The sequence below is a fragment of the Nilaparvata lugens genome, chromosome 13 (assembly GCF_014356525.2).
Source record: "Nilaparvata lugens isolate BPH chromosome 13, ASM1435652v1, whole genome shotgun sequence".
NCBI classification, from domain to species: Eukaryota; Metazoa; Arthropoda; class Insecta; order Hemiptera; family Delphacidae; genus Nilaparvata; species Nilaparvata lugens.
The window spans coordinates 5,729,981-5,745,301 of NC_052516.1; the positions used below are offsets into that span (position 1 = coordinate 5,729,981).

The following is a 15,321-nucleotide window of genomic DNA, read 5'->3' on the forward strand; positions in this document are numbered from 1 at the left end:
GTTAAAATTTAACCGGCTTTTATGCAATCGGCTTCTCTGATTGGTTCTCGTGAAATTAATTACAGTTAAAATTTAACCGGCTTTTGTGCAACCGGCACTATCAGTTTGAAGTGATTCTCAGATCATACTGATTTATTGGAGTCAAGTAGTTTGGTGCGAAAGCTTAGCGTCAAAATGTATTTCCTTCAGATATCTATAGATATGATGCTGGAAGATGGTAGTGTGTTTTAGGGTATATCTATAGTAATACAATATGAGATGGGAGCAAATTCTATGAATAAATTTGAGGATTATGCTGTCAAAAAGAAGGTGGCGTCGCATTATTTCAAGATGGATTTTGTCTTGCTTCCGTCTTCTGCTTCCTGGATGTTTTCTGTCTTTTTCTTTCGTATATTTATTCGCCTTTCTCTTCATTTTCTACCATCTATCACAAAATCTTTATCTCTTCCTTTTTCCTCATTTTCTCTTGCATGTTTTCTGTATCTTACCTCCGTATTTCTCCGTCTTTCTCTAAATTTTCTTCCATCTATCACAAGATCTTTATTTATTTATTTTCCCTCATTCTCTCTTGCATGTTTTTTGTCTCTTACCTTCGTATTTCCTTACCTTCCCCTCTATTTTCTTCAATCTATCACAACATCTTTATTTCTTTCTTTTTCCTCATTTTCTCTTGCATGTTTACTGCATCATACCTCCGTATTTCTCCAACTTTCTCTACATTTTTTCCATCACAAAATCTTTATACCTTTCTTTTTCCTCATTTTCTCCCGCATGTTTTTGTCTCTTTCCTTCGTATTCTCTCACCTCTCTCTTTATTTTCTTCAATCTATCACGAACTCTTTATTTCTTCATTTTCCCTCTTTTTCTCCTGGATGGTTTTGTCTCTTCTCTTCGTATTTCTCCACCTTTCTCTACATTTTCTCCCATCTATCACGAAATATTTGTTCCTTTCCTTTTGCTTCTCTTTCTCTTGGATGTTTTCTGTCTCTTACCTTCGTATTTCCTTACCTTTCTTCTCATTTTCTATCATCTGTTATAAAATCTTCATTTATTTCTTTTTCCTCCCTTTCTTTTGGATGTTTTCTGTCTCTTACCATCATATTTCTCCACCTTTCTCTATATTTTTCTCCATCTATCACAAAATCTTTATTTCTTTCTTTTTCCTCATTTTCTCTTGCATGTTTTCTGTATCTCACATCCGTATTTCTCCAGCTTTCTCTAAATTTTCTTTCACTGAATCGTTATTTATTTCTTCTCCCTCTCTTTCTCCTGCATGTTTTTTGTCTCTTACTCTCGTATTCTCTTACCTTCCCCTTTATTTCTTCCATCTATCACAAGTCACTATTTCGTTCTTCCTCCTCATTTTTTCCTGTGTGTTTTCTGTCTCTTTTCTTCGTACTTTCGTACTGTCACCTTTCTCTTCCTTTTTGATTCATCTCTCTCAAAGTTATTATTATTTTATCAATTTCAACCCTCTTCCTCCTGGATGTTTTGCCTTTTTCCTTAGTATTCTCTTACTTTTCTCTTCATTTTCTCCCATCTATCACATAATCTCTCTTTTCCCACATTTTCTCTTGCATGCTATCAGTCTCTTTTCCTCGTATTTTCTTATCTTCCTCTTACTTTCAAATCAACTGTTACAAGATCTTCATTTCATTCTTTTCCCACTCTTTCTCCTGCATGTTTTCTATCTCGTTTCTTCGAATTCCCTAAGCTTTCTTTTCCTCATGACTCATCTTCCACAAAATATTTTTTTCTTCATTTTTCTTCAATCTCTCCTGCGTGTTTTCTGTCTCTTTTCTTTGAATTTTCTCAACTTCCTCTCCCTTCTAGTTTACAACTCTAGTTACTTTCCTTGCCCTATTACCATAGGTAAGGAAAGTATTGCTTTCCGAAAAAAATTAAGGTACTTCAATTTCCAAATTTCTATACGTTTCAAGGTCCCCTGAGTCCAAAAAACTGGTTTTTGGGTATTGGTCATTGGTCTGTATGTGTTTGTGTGTGTGTATGTGTGTGTGTGTGTGTGTGTGTGTGTGTGTGTGAGTGTGTGTGTGTGTGTGGTGTGTGTGTGTGTGTGTGTGTGTGTGTGTGTGGTGTGTGTGTGTGTGGTGTGTGTGTGTGTGTATGTATGAGTGTATGTGCGTCTGTGTACACGATATCTCATCTCCCAATTAACGGAATGACTTGAAATTTGGAACTTAAGGTCCTTTCACTATAAGGATCCGACAAGAACAATTTCGATCAAATGCAATTCAAGATGGCGAAAATGTTGTCAAGAACAGGGTTTTTCGTGATTTTCTCGGAAACGGCTCCAACGATTTTGATTCATACCTAAAATAGTCATCGATAAGCTCTATCAACTGCCACAAGTCCCATATCTGTAAAAATTTCAGGAGCTCCGCCCCATCAATGCAGATAGATTCCCAATTATCAGGCTTCAGATACAATTGAAACAAAAAAATCAAGTGGAGTAGATTGAGCATGAAAATCTCTACAATAAATGTTCAGTAACATTTTCACCTAAAATTGAAAATAAGCTTTAAATTTGAGAAAATGTGATTATTCAATTGCAAATTATTGTTGATTCTATTAAATCATTCACTATGAAGAGATAGCAGACCTCATGTGTGTCTCCAGCGTTATTGCCCTGTCACCAGCTGGCTCAAATCTTTGAATAGTAGACTTGAGATGCGCGGGAACACTAGCGTCAGGTGATCAATTTTCATAACGGCAAGGAAAGTTGTGTGAGTGCGCCACACCAGATTTTTTTTTTTATTTTTTGCGCTTACTCTGTTCATTCTCATTCTCTCTATAGGAGAATATTTTTTGTTATTAATTTATATTCATGAATCAATATTTCTGTTGCAGTATAAAGACTTGAGCTGCGTTGTGAGGCAGATGATAGCAATGGCGTTGGTGTATCTGGCAGTAAACTTTGCCGGCCTCTACACCAAATACCTGACAGACCGGGGACAGAGGAAGGCGTTCTTGGAGACCCATCGCTCCACTGAGACAAGATATCACACACAAAAGGAAAACGACCAACAAGAAAGACTTCTACTCTCAGGTAAGGGCGAAATAATTGAACAACAATGAAAAGTTCATAAATTACATCAGATATACTGATATCAGCTCTCCACCATAGAAGCATAGAGAAACAATAGCGTAATTAGATATCCCATGGTATAGGGAATTTATGTCGCAACTTTTACTGTTATCTCAAGCCGATTACTGTCGATTATTGTCAATTTTTACTGTTTTGTTGGGGTGATAGTGTATGAACGGCACAATTTGAGAGACTACCAGCGTCACACAGCTGCATAGGAAAGAACTATGTGAACTATCGGCTTGGGATAACAGTTAAACTTGCGACATAAACGCCCTATACCATGGGATATCTATGCTATCGTTTCTCTATGATAGAAGGCAGTGTTGAATGAAAAAGACTAAGAAATTGTCAAAAAACCACTGATTTATTGATAATTAGAAAGACCAGTTTCGGCTATTACACCATTGTCAATCTCTAATAAACTAAAACTAAATACAAGAGCAGCAGAATTTATACTAGTAGGCGAGTACTGCTATTGGTCGAGGGCATGAACGCCTGCCATTTAGTTTTAGTTTATCAGAGATTGACAATGGTGTAATAACCGAAACCGGTCTTTCTAATTATCAATAAAATCAGTGGTTTTTTGACAATTTCTTAGTCTTTTTCATTCAATATGAATAATTACCACAATATCAACTTCTCAACTACACAAAAAGTGAAAAAAAATAGAAGGCAGTGGCTAGGCAGAGAATCGGCTCGCTTTCTACACTGTCATTAGTATGTAGATCTCCAACTGATCTACAGGGAGACTACGTTGTAAAGTCTTAACCTGGCTTTGTATAATAAGCCTCTTGAGCGTTTACACCATAAGCTGTAACTTTCTAGTAGTGAGTAGGTTTGCGATTTTTCAAAAAAATGTGCAATATTTCTCAAGTTTTCAATTTATTGTGATTCATTTAGAGTATCACGTCAACCTTCTAAATTCATAATTTTCAAATCACTATTTCTGGCCCGAAAATCAAGTGGCTAAGCAATTCAAAATAGGTGCAAATTCATAACCTCAAACTTTGGCCAACATTAACATTTAATCAAATCGTTTGGAGAAAAATAGTACAGGCTCAGCCTAGTTTTTCCTCCAATGTCATAATTATGTTATTATTATAGTATATTATACAATAAATGAAATGAAATGAATACAACCTAGAGCAAGAGTGTGGAAAGTATTGAGAGGAAGGAAAAAGAGAAGGAAGCGAGAAAGAAGGAGAAAGAGTGAGAGAGTGCTTGATACTACTTGGAGATTGACTTTGTGATAGGATAAGTGGAAGATTGATTGATTGATTGATTGAGTACTTTATTTATGTAGATTACAATATATACTGGCTTATTACACTTATATACAATAGCTTACAATACAGCAAAATTATAGATGAATTTACATAATATAGACTGAGAAAATAATTATTGAACTGTATATGATATGAAAAAGCAATTTGTAATATAATAACTATAGATAATAATCATATTGTTAGATAGTAATCATATTGTTAGAGAGAGAGAGTGAGTAAGTGAGTGAATGTGTGTGTGAGATAGATTTGAATTGTAGCGTTTATCCAGCGCTATCTGACTTTGCTGTTTGCTGAGGTGTTATAAATTGTTATCATTGCATACCTGAGAGCCAGGATTTGAAACATCGTTTGAAATTGGAGAGGTCAGATAATATGAGATATGAGAGTTCACCGTGGATTAGTAATCCAATGTGATTGACATTTAATCTTAAGAGAAGAATTAAAGCCCAGTTTCCCAATGAAACCAATTTGATAACTATGAAAGGCTACTCACGTCTAATTTTTGGGATACAGAAATCATTGAAACACAACAATAGTTACTAGTAGTTCTGTGAACAGTAGACCTCACGCAGTATTCTCATCCACAAGTACGTGATGGAAACTTAATGAAATGAAATGAATGATACGTTTATCGCTATGTCTCAATAATTTTGCGAATCATTTTTCCTCCAATTTAAATAATTGATTTTCAATCCAATTCTAATGATTTTGGCAGTGTTGCCAGATGAATAATTGATTTTCAATCCAATTCTAATGATTTTTGCAGTGTTGCCAGACTTCGTAGCCAAAGAAATGATCAGAGACATAGCGACGGAAGCAGAGAAAGGCTCGTTCACACCGCACCAATTCCACCGCATTTATCTGCACTGCTACGAGAATGTCAGCATATTATTCGCTGATATCAAGGGATTTACTGGTGAGTGCTCAAAGTTGATTATCATCTATGAATAATAAATGCTCGTGAAGCAATAAATAGTTCAACAGAGTCCGGTCTCACAAGGTGTCAAACTATCAATAATGATAAACTGAAGAACTTCAATAAATAACAACCAAACTCAATCCAATAAACAGTTCTATTCATTAGATACGACACTTTAGTAATGTTGAATTGAATTCAACAGCGTCATTCAATTCACTGAATTCATCATTCGAAGCTGATGTTAATGTTGATGTAAAGGTGCGTACAGACTTATGCGCCACGAACACGCACATTTCACTTTCCAGCAGCTAATGTTATGTTTATTTTACTGTATTCTATAGAAACAGGAGGAGTGTCCTCACACCTAGCGTAGCTTTGCTAGAAAGACGTCTTCAAAAGACGTAGTTGTTGTATATCCTGATGTTGATTAATCTGTCGTTTATTTCACATCAGTGAAAATGTTATTCATGACGTTAAGACGTTATTTATTTTTCCTATAGTTACCTTGAAAAGTGACGATTCCTGCACTGATTACAGAACGCAAAGATTCACTTTTCTGCTCCAGTGCGGGAAAAAATTTTTCTGCACTCCAGATTTGCAACATGGCAACACAAAATAGTTGGTGGGTTATATGGGGGATTAGTGCACGAAAACAAAAATTAAGTTGGTAAAAATGACTGTGGTTAGATTTAGATAAGAATCATTTCAATGGCTACCCTACATTTATGACAAAATCCCAATCTAGAAATCTAAAACAAGAATAATGTTCATCTAAATCATAATTATTAAATGATCATCATTCACGAATTCTCATCATTTAATCATAAATAATAAAATTCTTTCCCATTGATAATTATTATTTCAACTCTGAGAAATGAGAAAAGTAGCAAATATACATTATAAAATTCGATTTTTGAGGTTAAATGATTACCGTTCGATATTCATATAAATAAAAATAATAAAAAACATAACAATACTACAATAAATATTCTCTGTTGTCTATGTTATTTTTATAAATATTTTTCAGTTTACTTCGAGCATTTTTCTCGTTAATTGAGCAAAAGTCTAAATTTCTGAATCGTGTTTCAGTAATTTTTAGCTGGATGAAACAAACTTAGGTACGATTCTTCCCGCTAGGTCGCGCGCTTGTCGGTTCAGCCATCTTGTTGTGTTCAGCCATCTTGCAGCTCGGTTCAGCCAACAAGCTGTTGACGTGTATTTTGAATGTGAAGTTTTTTTCCATCTGTATTTTTTCTGATTCTTGAATGAATAAAAATGAGAACTTTGGCTGAGAATTTCAACTTCAATTGGATTATTATTAGTTTTTAAATGAATAAAGCTGCTATTAATAACAGCATCACATACACACACAAACATTTGATGGATTTCAGCCATCATTTTACCCATGATCATTCAATCAACAACTTCTCATAAATTCAATGGTAACTGTAGGAAAAATTAAATGTGAAATACGTGCGCAAAGTTCCTCTGCTGCACTCAAGAAACCATTCCGCCCTCGCCTACGGCTCGGGCGTAAACGTTTCTTTCGGTGCAGCAAACTGTCACTTTGCGCACTAGTTGCACAAATAACCATATTCGCATCCAGTGAATTGTTTATTTATGAAAAATACAAATGTGCCAGATTCGGTTGATATTCGGAATATGGATAGAGGTTGACCTAACAAGTGTCTTGCTATAATATGAGACGACAATACAGGGTGAGTTATTCACTCAAACATAGAATCCTTCCTCCACTCTCAGACCAGAAAAATCACTCATCTTCAAATGCTTATAACTCAAGAATAAGAAGTGAATTTTGCTAATGTGATGACATATTATTGTTACTCTCGTCAAGTACTATCATAACAAAACTTGATACAATCATACTTTTCTTCGTTTATATCAAGGTATCTGGAATACGATATATACAATATATCACAGACTGCAATGTATTCTAGATGCCTTAGTTTTCTATATCAATCACATAAGAGAAATAGCCTACCTGAGAAACATACCTAATGATTGAATGAAAACCATTTGTTCCTTGAGAAAATCATGAATTATTGAATGAAAAAGACTAAGAAATTGTCAAAAAACCACTGATTTATTGATAATTAGAAAGACCGGTTTCGGTTATTACACCATTGTCAATCTCTGATAAACTAAAACTAAAAACAAGAGCAGCAGAATTTATACTAGTAGTTGCATACTAGTAGAAATTCTGCTGCTCTTGTTTTTAGTTTTAGTTTATCAGAGATTGACAATGGTGTAATAACCGAAACTGGTCTTTCTAATTATTAATAAATCAGTGGTTTTTTGACAATTTCTTAGTCTTTTTCATTCAATATGAATAATTACCACAATATCAACTTCTCAACTACACAAGAAGTGAAATCATGAATTGATTTGGCTTCTTATTTGCAGCGTGGGCCAGCCAATGCAGTGCTCAAGAGCTTGTTCGAGTGCTCAATGACCTGTTTGCCAAATTCGATAAGCTTGCAACGGTGAGTAGACAACAGTTTTGCCTTACTTTTCATATATCAGTATCATTCTTAGTTCTCTAAATCTCTCCCACCAATCATCATGATATATTCTTTGTCATCCATCAATTCATCAATGGATTAATCTTCATAGTGATGAGTCACCGTAAATCAATATTATGGAAAAAATTGGAATTGCATTTAGTAACATTCAGCACGTTCTAAATTCAGTGAAAATAGGACGACATTTTTGTCAATTAATTTGGGATCAGATTCTCTGTTACACTCAACTCTCAAACAGGATTCTCAGTATATCAGTATCAGTGCATTGTCCAGTATATTTCGCACCTAGAGCAGAAAATGAGATTTTTCCGGCTCGAAATCGGTTTTCAAGTCCGAGGCCGTAGGCCGAGGACTAGAAAAGATTGAGAGCCAAAAAAACATTTTTGCCCGTGGTGCGAACGCTATTTTTCGCCACACACAAAAATAAACAATATATATATGAGAATAGTTGTTTACTAAGCACTTCCGAAAGCAGAAGTGGAAGGTGATAGCTCTAGCAAATCTGAATTTCGGGAAATTGTCCAAGTATTTTAATTTTTTATTCTGATTTGTCTAAATAACCCAAAATATGATGTTCAATTATGTGGGAGGTTGAGTTTATACTTTTTTATTCTTCCAAATGACAATAAGATGATATTATTAGTCAATAAATGTTTTAATTAGTGAATAATGAACACAAATAATGAGAAGTTTTTTGATCAGCTGTTTTTTGATCACCTTTCTTAGTTCCATGTTAGCGGCTGGAAAGGGTACTCTTTCCGGCCTAGGCCGAAAAGAAACCTGTCCTGATGTCAGACGAGAGTCGTCTGCAAGCAATGTCTTTCAGATTAGGGACTGGAAAACAGCTACTTTTTGTTCAGTCTGGCGAAAATATTTTCCCCTGAGTTTCAATGGGACTATGCACACTCACTCGGCCAAGGCCTTCTCTGATTGGCTCTCTTGAAATTAATCACGGTTGAAATTTAACCGGCTTTCGTGCAACCGGCACATAGAAGTGAAAGTATGTGAGAAGAAAACTACAGAAAGAGAGAAAGGAAAACGAAGATGAATGATAAGATGAGCGAAAGAGATAACAAATAAGAAAATGGATGAGATCTTTAGAAGATTAATGTTCTCCTCGCCATAATTCTCCAGTGAGGTGGAATGTGAGAGCTGATCCTTCGTTCAGATTGATGCCAGAGAGAAAAATGCTAGGGCATCAATATTTATGAATAATGATTACCCTCATCAATGATCTAGAAGTTCTGTACGAAATTGATCAATCAATGTCACTTATCAGGGCCGATAAGTGGTGGTTTGAAAACAGCTTGGAAGAGGAGATCAAGAGAGAAAAAGTTATCTTGTCTTTTAACTTCAACTTATCTTGAACTTATCAGTTGAAAGTGTGAAGAGAGTATGAACTCTATGAACTCCACTGACCTTCAATTTCCAGATCCATAGAAAGAGTTTGGCACTGCAGAAAGTAGCATAAATGATAGATATTCATTATAAATAACTTAGATTTACTGAAAGATGAAGGAATGAGATAAATAACTGATAAAAAATAGAAAATTCTATAATCCAATGAAAATGGAAGTAATGAAACACTGGAATATTGCATTGGAATGTCAAGAATTTATTGAAAATTTCATGCCTGTTTCTACACAATCATAAATGGTGCAAGGTCTATAAATACAGGTCATGACACTCATGTTCCTTATGGAGCGGCCATTTTATGGGGTCTTTATGGCGGTACATTTGAAATATTCCAATCTAATTCAATTTGCTCGTAACAAAATTATGCATTTTAGAAACAATATTCTAGTTCAGATAATATGTGGATTCAGGCCTTCAATTTTTTAATAATGGAATTTAAATAATAAATGTTTCAAGTTTCAAGTTTTATTGTTTACATCAGCAATACAAAAAAAAATGCTCATTCATCTATATATATAAAAGCGAAATGGCACTCACTGACTGACTGACTGACTGACTGACTGACTGACTCACTTACTCACTCACTCACTCACTCACTCACTCACTCACTCGCATAACTAAAAATCTACCGGACCAAAAACGTTCAAATTTGGTAGGTATGTTCAGTTGGCCCTTCAGAGGCGCACTAAGAAATCTTTTGGCAATATTTTAATTCTAAGGGTTGTTTTTAAGGGTTTTAAGTTTGTCTTTTAGCATGTATATTCTTCTTCTCCCAATCTCTTAATTATAATTGAAATTTCCATATCATATATTACTATAGAACTATAATCTAGATAGAGTACCTCTTCGAAACAGTTGTTAACTGGCAACTAAATTAATAATTTTGTCAGGTTGGCATTAAGTTGAGTTGACTTTGTTAGGTTGGCGATTTAAATGCATTGAAGATTTAAATGCATTTATCGCGGAAAAATTGATTGGGCACTGCTACTTCAATCCTGGGAATATTATATTTCTAGCCGTCAGGCTCGCTTCGCTCGCCATATCCGTTTAGCCAGACGTTTAGTCTGGACCTCCGACTTGATTGTCCTAACTTATGATAAAAATGCTCAAATGAAAAATGCAGGCGAGCGAAGCGAGCCTGCTGATCTCATTCTTGGACGATCCAGTCGGGGGTCCAGGGGGCGGAGCCCCCTGGCTAGGCGGATATGGCGAGCGAAGCGAGCCTGACAGCTAGTCTATTATAAATAATTGTTCTTGTTCTTGTAAATCAAGGATTTTGATTCAAAAGGCATTGGGACAAGACAGCAATATGCGAGGCAACTTCAAAAAGAGTTTCAAGTTCACGATCAATTAAATCTAAAAATCAACAACTCAGTTCCTAGTTGGTATCTAATTTATTATTTTTCTGTCGGAACAATTTTTTTACAATTCAAAGCCAAGCAATATCCCTTGAACAATATTACAAAATAACACATCATGTTGTTCAATCCATAATGATAACAGCTGATAAATTTGAAAATTGGTGAACTGGAACTCCATAAAATGGCGATTCTGCAATGCATCACGGGATTGTGTCATGACCTGTATTTATAGACCTTGATAATTATGGTGTCATCTATAGTGTTGATGAAGATTTCACCATAAGTGATAAAACATGTTTGTAATTTTCCAATTACATGTATGTAATTAATATTTATTACATGTATGTAATTCTTCAATAAATACGTGATACTCCTAGACAACATCCCAGTGTTTCATTATGGATAAATTCAACTACATCTTACCAACAACTGTATCTGAAGTTGAAAAAGGAAGATTCACAGAACGATTTTGTTATGGGTTATGATTGGTTGTTGATATGATTGGTTGTTTTCTTCTTCGGAGAGAAATTGTATTTCCCAAATTAACTCTACCGATTTAATGATGAAATTACTGATATCTATAATGAACTAGCCGTCAGGCTCGCTTCGCTTGCCACATTCGTCTAGCAAGGGGGCTCCGCCCCTTGGACCCCCGACTGGATCGTCCAAAAATGAGTTCAGCGGGCTCGGTTCGCTAGCCTGCATTTTTCATCTGAGCATACTTCATTCCATCAGAAAGTCAAAGTACTGAGAAAACGCAGAAAAGCTGTGAAAAACGTTGGAAAAACACTGATTTTGTGTGTATCTTTGATGATATATTAATGTCACCTCATCACAAAATTTTTAGACCCTACCTAAACCCCTGTACCAAAATTGAAATTTTGTTGTCTATTACTTGATGAAATAACTGAGAAAACGCAAAAACTATATATTTTGGGTGTATCTTTGGCGTTATTTCAAATTCCTTCTAACACAACATTATTACACCCCAGCTGAGCTTCTGTAGTAAATTTGAACATTTTCTGTTCATTTGTTCTCGATAAATCTGAGAAAAAGCAAGAAAAGCGCTGGAAAAACGCTAATAATGGGCGTATCTTTGACGTTATTGCAAATTCCTTCCAATACAACATTATTTCACCCTAGCTGATCTTCTGTACTAAATTTGAACAATTTCTGCTCATTTGTTCTCGATAAAGCTCAGAAAACGCTAAAAAACGATGGAAAAACGCAGATTTTGGGCGTATCTTTGGAAATCTTTTTAAATCCGTTCTTAGTGCGCCTCTAAAGGGCCAACTGAACATACCTACCAATTCGAACGTTTTTGGTCCGGTAGATTTTTAGTTCTGCGAGTGAGTGAGTCAGTCAGTCAGTCAGTCAGTGAGTGAGTGCCATTCTCTTTTATATACAGAGTGATTCATAATTATGGTTGAATAATTTAATACGTGATAGTAGAGGTAAAAATAAGAAAAAAGTTCATATAAAAAAAAACTTTTCATAAAAAACCGAATTTTTATTTGCAATCAGCTACAACTTATGAGTTCTCTCCTAATAAAACAGCAAATTTTTGTGGTGTAATGTACTACATAAGAATACATTTTATCCAACTTTTATTTAAATTTAGTTCACACAGCTTACATCATTCTTTTCAGAATTAAATACTCTACAATTTTTATTGCGAGGAATTATTTGTTTACTGGTCATTAAAGAAAGTTATTGGGCATCAAACGTAGAAGTCTGTGTTTTTCTACTTAGATTTTTTGCATACTTCAACTTTTTTCTCAAAAACTACTCACACTACAGCTTCCAGACTAGTTTTATTCAATTATTCAGATATTTTCCATATGAATCCAGCATAAGTTTCTCAAAAACTAGTCGCCAAACAATTCAGCATCGGTGTATATCACCAGAGGAACTGAATTCCGGGCGAAATCTTTCACCCTGTATAGCTCGCTAATGAAGCGTTTATGGATATGTGTTTATATGAACTTTTTTTCTTATTTTTACCTCCACTATCACGTATTGAAATATTTTACCATCATTATGAATCACTCTGTATATAGATTATATCTATTAATTGATGAAGGTAAAAATGATTATAATATTCATAGAATACCCGGTTGTGTGGAATCCTTACCCTCAAGAGACGAATAAAACTGTAAAAAAAGACATACCAGTATTCTTGAATTCAACATTCAACAAACAAATAGCTCTCTAAAGTTAACCCAGATATTCACAGATCATTGTATCACAGGTGAGAATTTCCCTTGCATTTATGAGAATGAAAAGCTCTCCTGGGAAATTCAAGCGATGTTTTCACTTTGCAAGCTAATCGCGAGGTGGGGATTATAGCATGAGATCAAAATTGATGTTAACATCTGATGTTTTAATGGAATTGCTGTGTTAAGACAGGGTGCTGGCTCTTAAACTCTAACTCCATTAGGCTAACTCGATATGTCTGCAGAGGGTATGTTCTCAGAGCGACCCTTCTCTAATTCTCTCTCACTTTTTTCTCATTCACTCTCTCCTTCTTACTCAATCACTCCCTCTCTCTCACACTTTGTATCTCTCTCTCACTCTTGCTCTCTCTAACACTCTGTATCTCTCTCTCTCTCACACTTTCACTGTCCCTCACTTACTCTCACTTCTTCTAACACTTTGTATATCTCTCTCACTCACACTTATCACTCTCTCTTTCTCTCTCACACCTTTTACTCTCTCTTTCTCATTATCTCTCGCTCTCTCACTCTCCTTAAGGTTTAGTTGTAAGAGAGGGTCGACTGCGCCCTTACTTCGCCCTCCTAGGTATAAAATAAAGGCTGTCATTCTATTATATTCTCGCTCTGTCTCGCTCTCTCACACTCTGTATCTCTCTCTCTCACACACTTTCACTGTCCCTCCCTTACTCTCACTTCTTCCAACACTCTGTATATCTCTCTCACTCACACTTATCACTCTCTTTTTCTCTCTCACACTTTTTACTCTCTCTTTCTCACTATATCTTGCTCTCTCTTTCTCATTATCTCTCGCTCTCTCAGTCTCGTTGAGGTTTAGGTGTAAGAGAGGGTCGACTGCGCCCTAACTTCGCCCTCCTAGGTATAAAATAAAGGCTGTCATTCTATTATATTCTCGCTCAGGGGGGCCCATCCCCCCAATGGTCCATGTCGAAAAATTCCCCCCCACAAAATTCTCAAAATTTGGTATCCATTTAGGTACTTAAGAACTGTATATTGAAAAATCCCCCATTTTCCCTAGTTTTTTCCAAAAATCCCCCCAAAATTCAGCCTCATGTCGCAAGTTGCGACATCAAAACATGCTGTGGGCACCCCTGTTATCGCTCTCTCTCGCTCTCTCACACTCTGTATCTCTATCTCATTCTCTCTCACTCTCTTTACTCTTTCTTTCACTCTCGCTTTCTCTAACACTCTGTTTCTCTCTCTCTTACACTCTTTACTCTCTTTTTCTCACTCTCTCTCGCTCTGTCTCGCTCTCTCAATCTCTATCTCACTCTCTCTCACACTCTTTACTCTATCTTTCACTTTCTCTCACTCATCACTCTCTCTTTCACTTTCTCTCTCAGTCTTGCTCTCTCTAACACTCTGTATCTCTCTCTCACTCTCACTCTTACTTCATTTCACATTCTTCACTCTCTCTTTCTCTCTGTCTTTGGTAGAGAGTTAGTGGGGAGGATATTTTTAATATTCTTTCCGAAGAATGGACATTGATATGTCCAAAGCTCCGCCAATATATGTAGATGCATAACAATATAATTATCCATAGTTATTATATTACAAATTACTTTTTCAAATCATATACTTTCAATAATTATTTTCTTAGTCTATAATATGTAAATTCATCTATAATTTTGCTGTATTGTAAGCTATTGTATATAAGTGTATAAGCCAGTATATATTGTAATCTCCATAAATAAAGTACTTAATCAATCAATCTGTCTCGCTCTCTCAATCTCTATCTCAATCTCTCTCACACTCTTTACTCCATCTTTCACTTTCTGTCACTCATCACTCTCTCTTTCACTTTCTCTCTCACTCTTGCTCTCTCTAACACTCTGTATCTCTCTCTCTCTCACTCTCACTCTCACTTTCTCTCACATTCTTCACTCTCTCTTTCTCTCTTTCTCTCGTTCTGACTCGCTCTCTCTTTCTCTCTATCTCACACAATCTCTCTCACACTTTTCCTCCCACTCTCTCACGCTCTCTCTCACACTCTTTACTCTTTCTTGCTCTCTTTCACACTCCGTATCTCTCACTCTCACTCTCTCTATATAATCTGCTAAAACCTGTCATATTCGCTATTTGACCTTTAACTTTGAAATAATAATGACAGGTCTTGTAGACCACCTAAGGTGGTGAAATAAACTCTTGTCAACATTGGTTAAATTGGGAGCGTTGATGCTATTCCATAAAGAATACTGACAAGATTAAGTGAATCTGATTATAGTGTGTTACTGAAAGCTTGATAGGGTATGGAGACATCTTGACTCAGATAGGATTTTCTGATCATTAACTTCATTTTCTTATCCTCTTCAATTTATGTTTTCTCACTCAATATTTTTCTTTTTTACTTTCCTTGTCCTATTACCATAGGTAAGGAAAGTATTGCTTTCCGAAAAAAATTAAGATACCCCAATTTCTAAATTTCTATACGTTTCAAGGTCCCCTGAGTCCAG

General features: G+C 35.6%; 1 protein-coding gene across 7 annotated transcripts in view; it reads left to right on the forward strand.

The window, feature by feature from the left end:
* Window positions 1–15,321, forward strand: part of LOC111044266 (adenylate cyclase type 8) — a 510,898-nt gene that overhangs the window by 452,266 nt on the left and 43,311 nt on the right. For all 7 annotated transcript variants that reach the window (XR_005572740.1, XR_005572741.1, XM_039439656.1 and 4 more), the window contains 3 exons: window positions 2,869–3,067; window positions 5,162–5,311; window positions 7,739–7,818. Coding sequence is in view for 5 of the 7 variants with exons in the window: in XM_039439656.1 (XP_039295590.1) it covers window positions 2,869–3,067; window positions 5,162–5,311; window positions 7,739–7,818 (429 nt within the window). In the remaining 2 variants the exon portion in view is untranslated. The remainder of the gene's footprint in view (window positions 1–2,868; window positions 3,068–5,161; window positions 5,312–7,738; window positions 7,819–15,321) is intronic.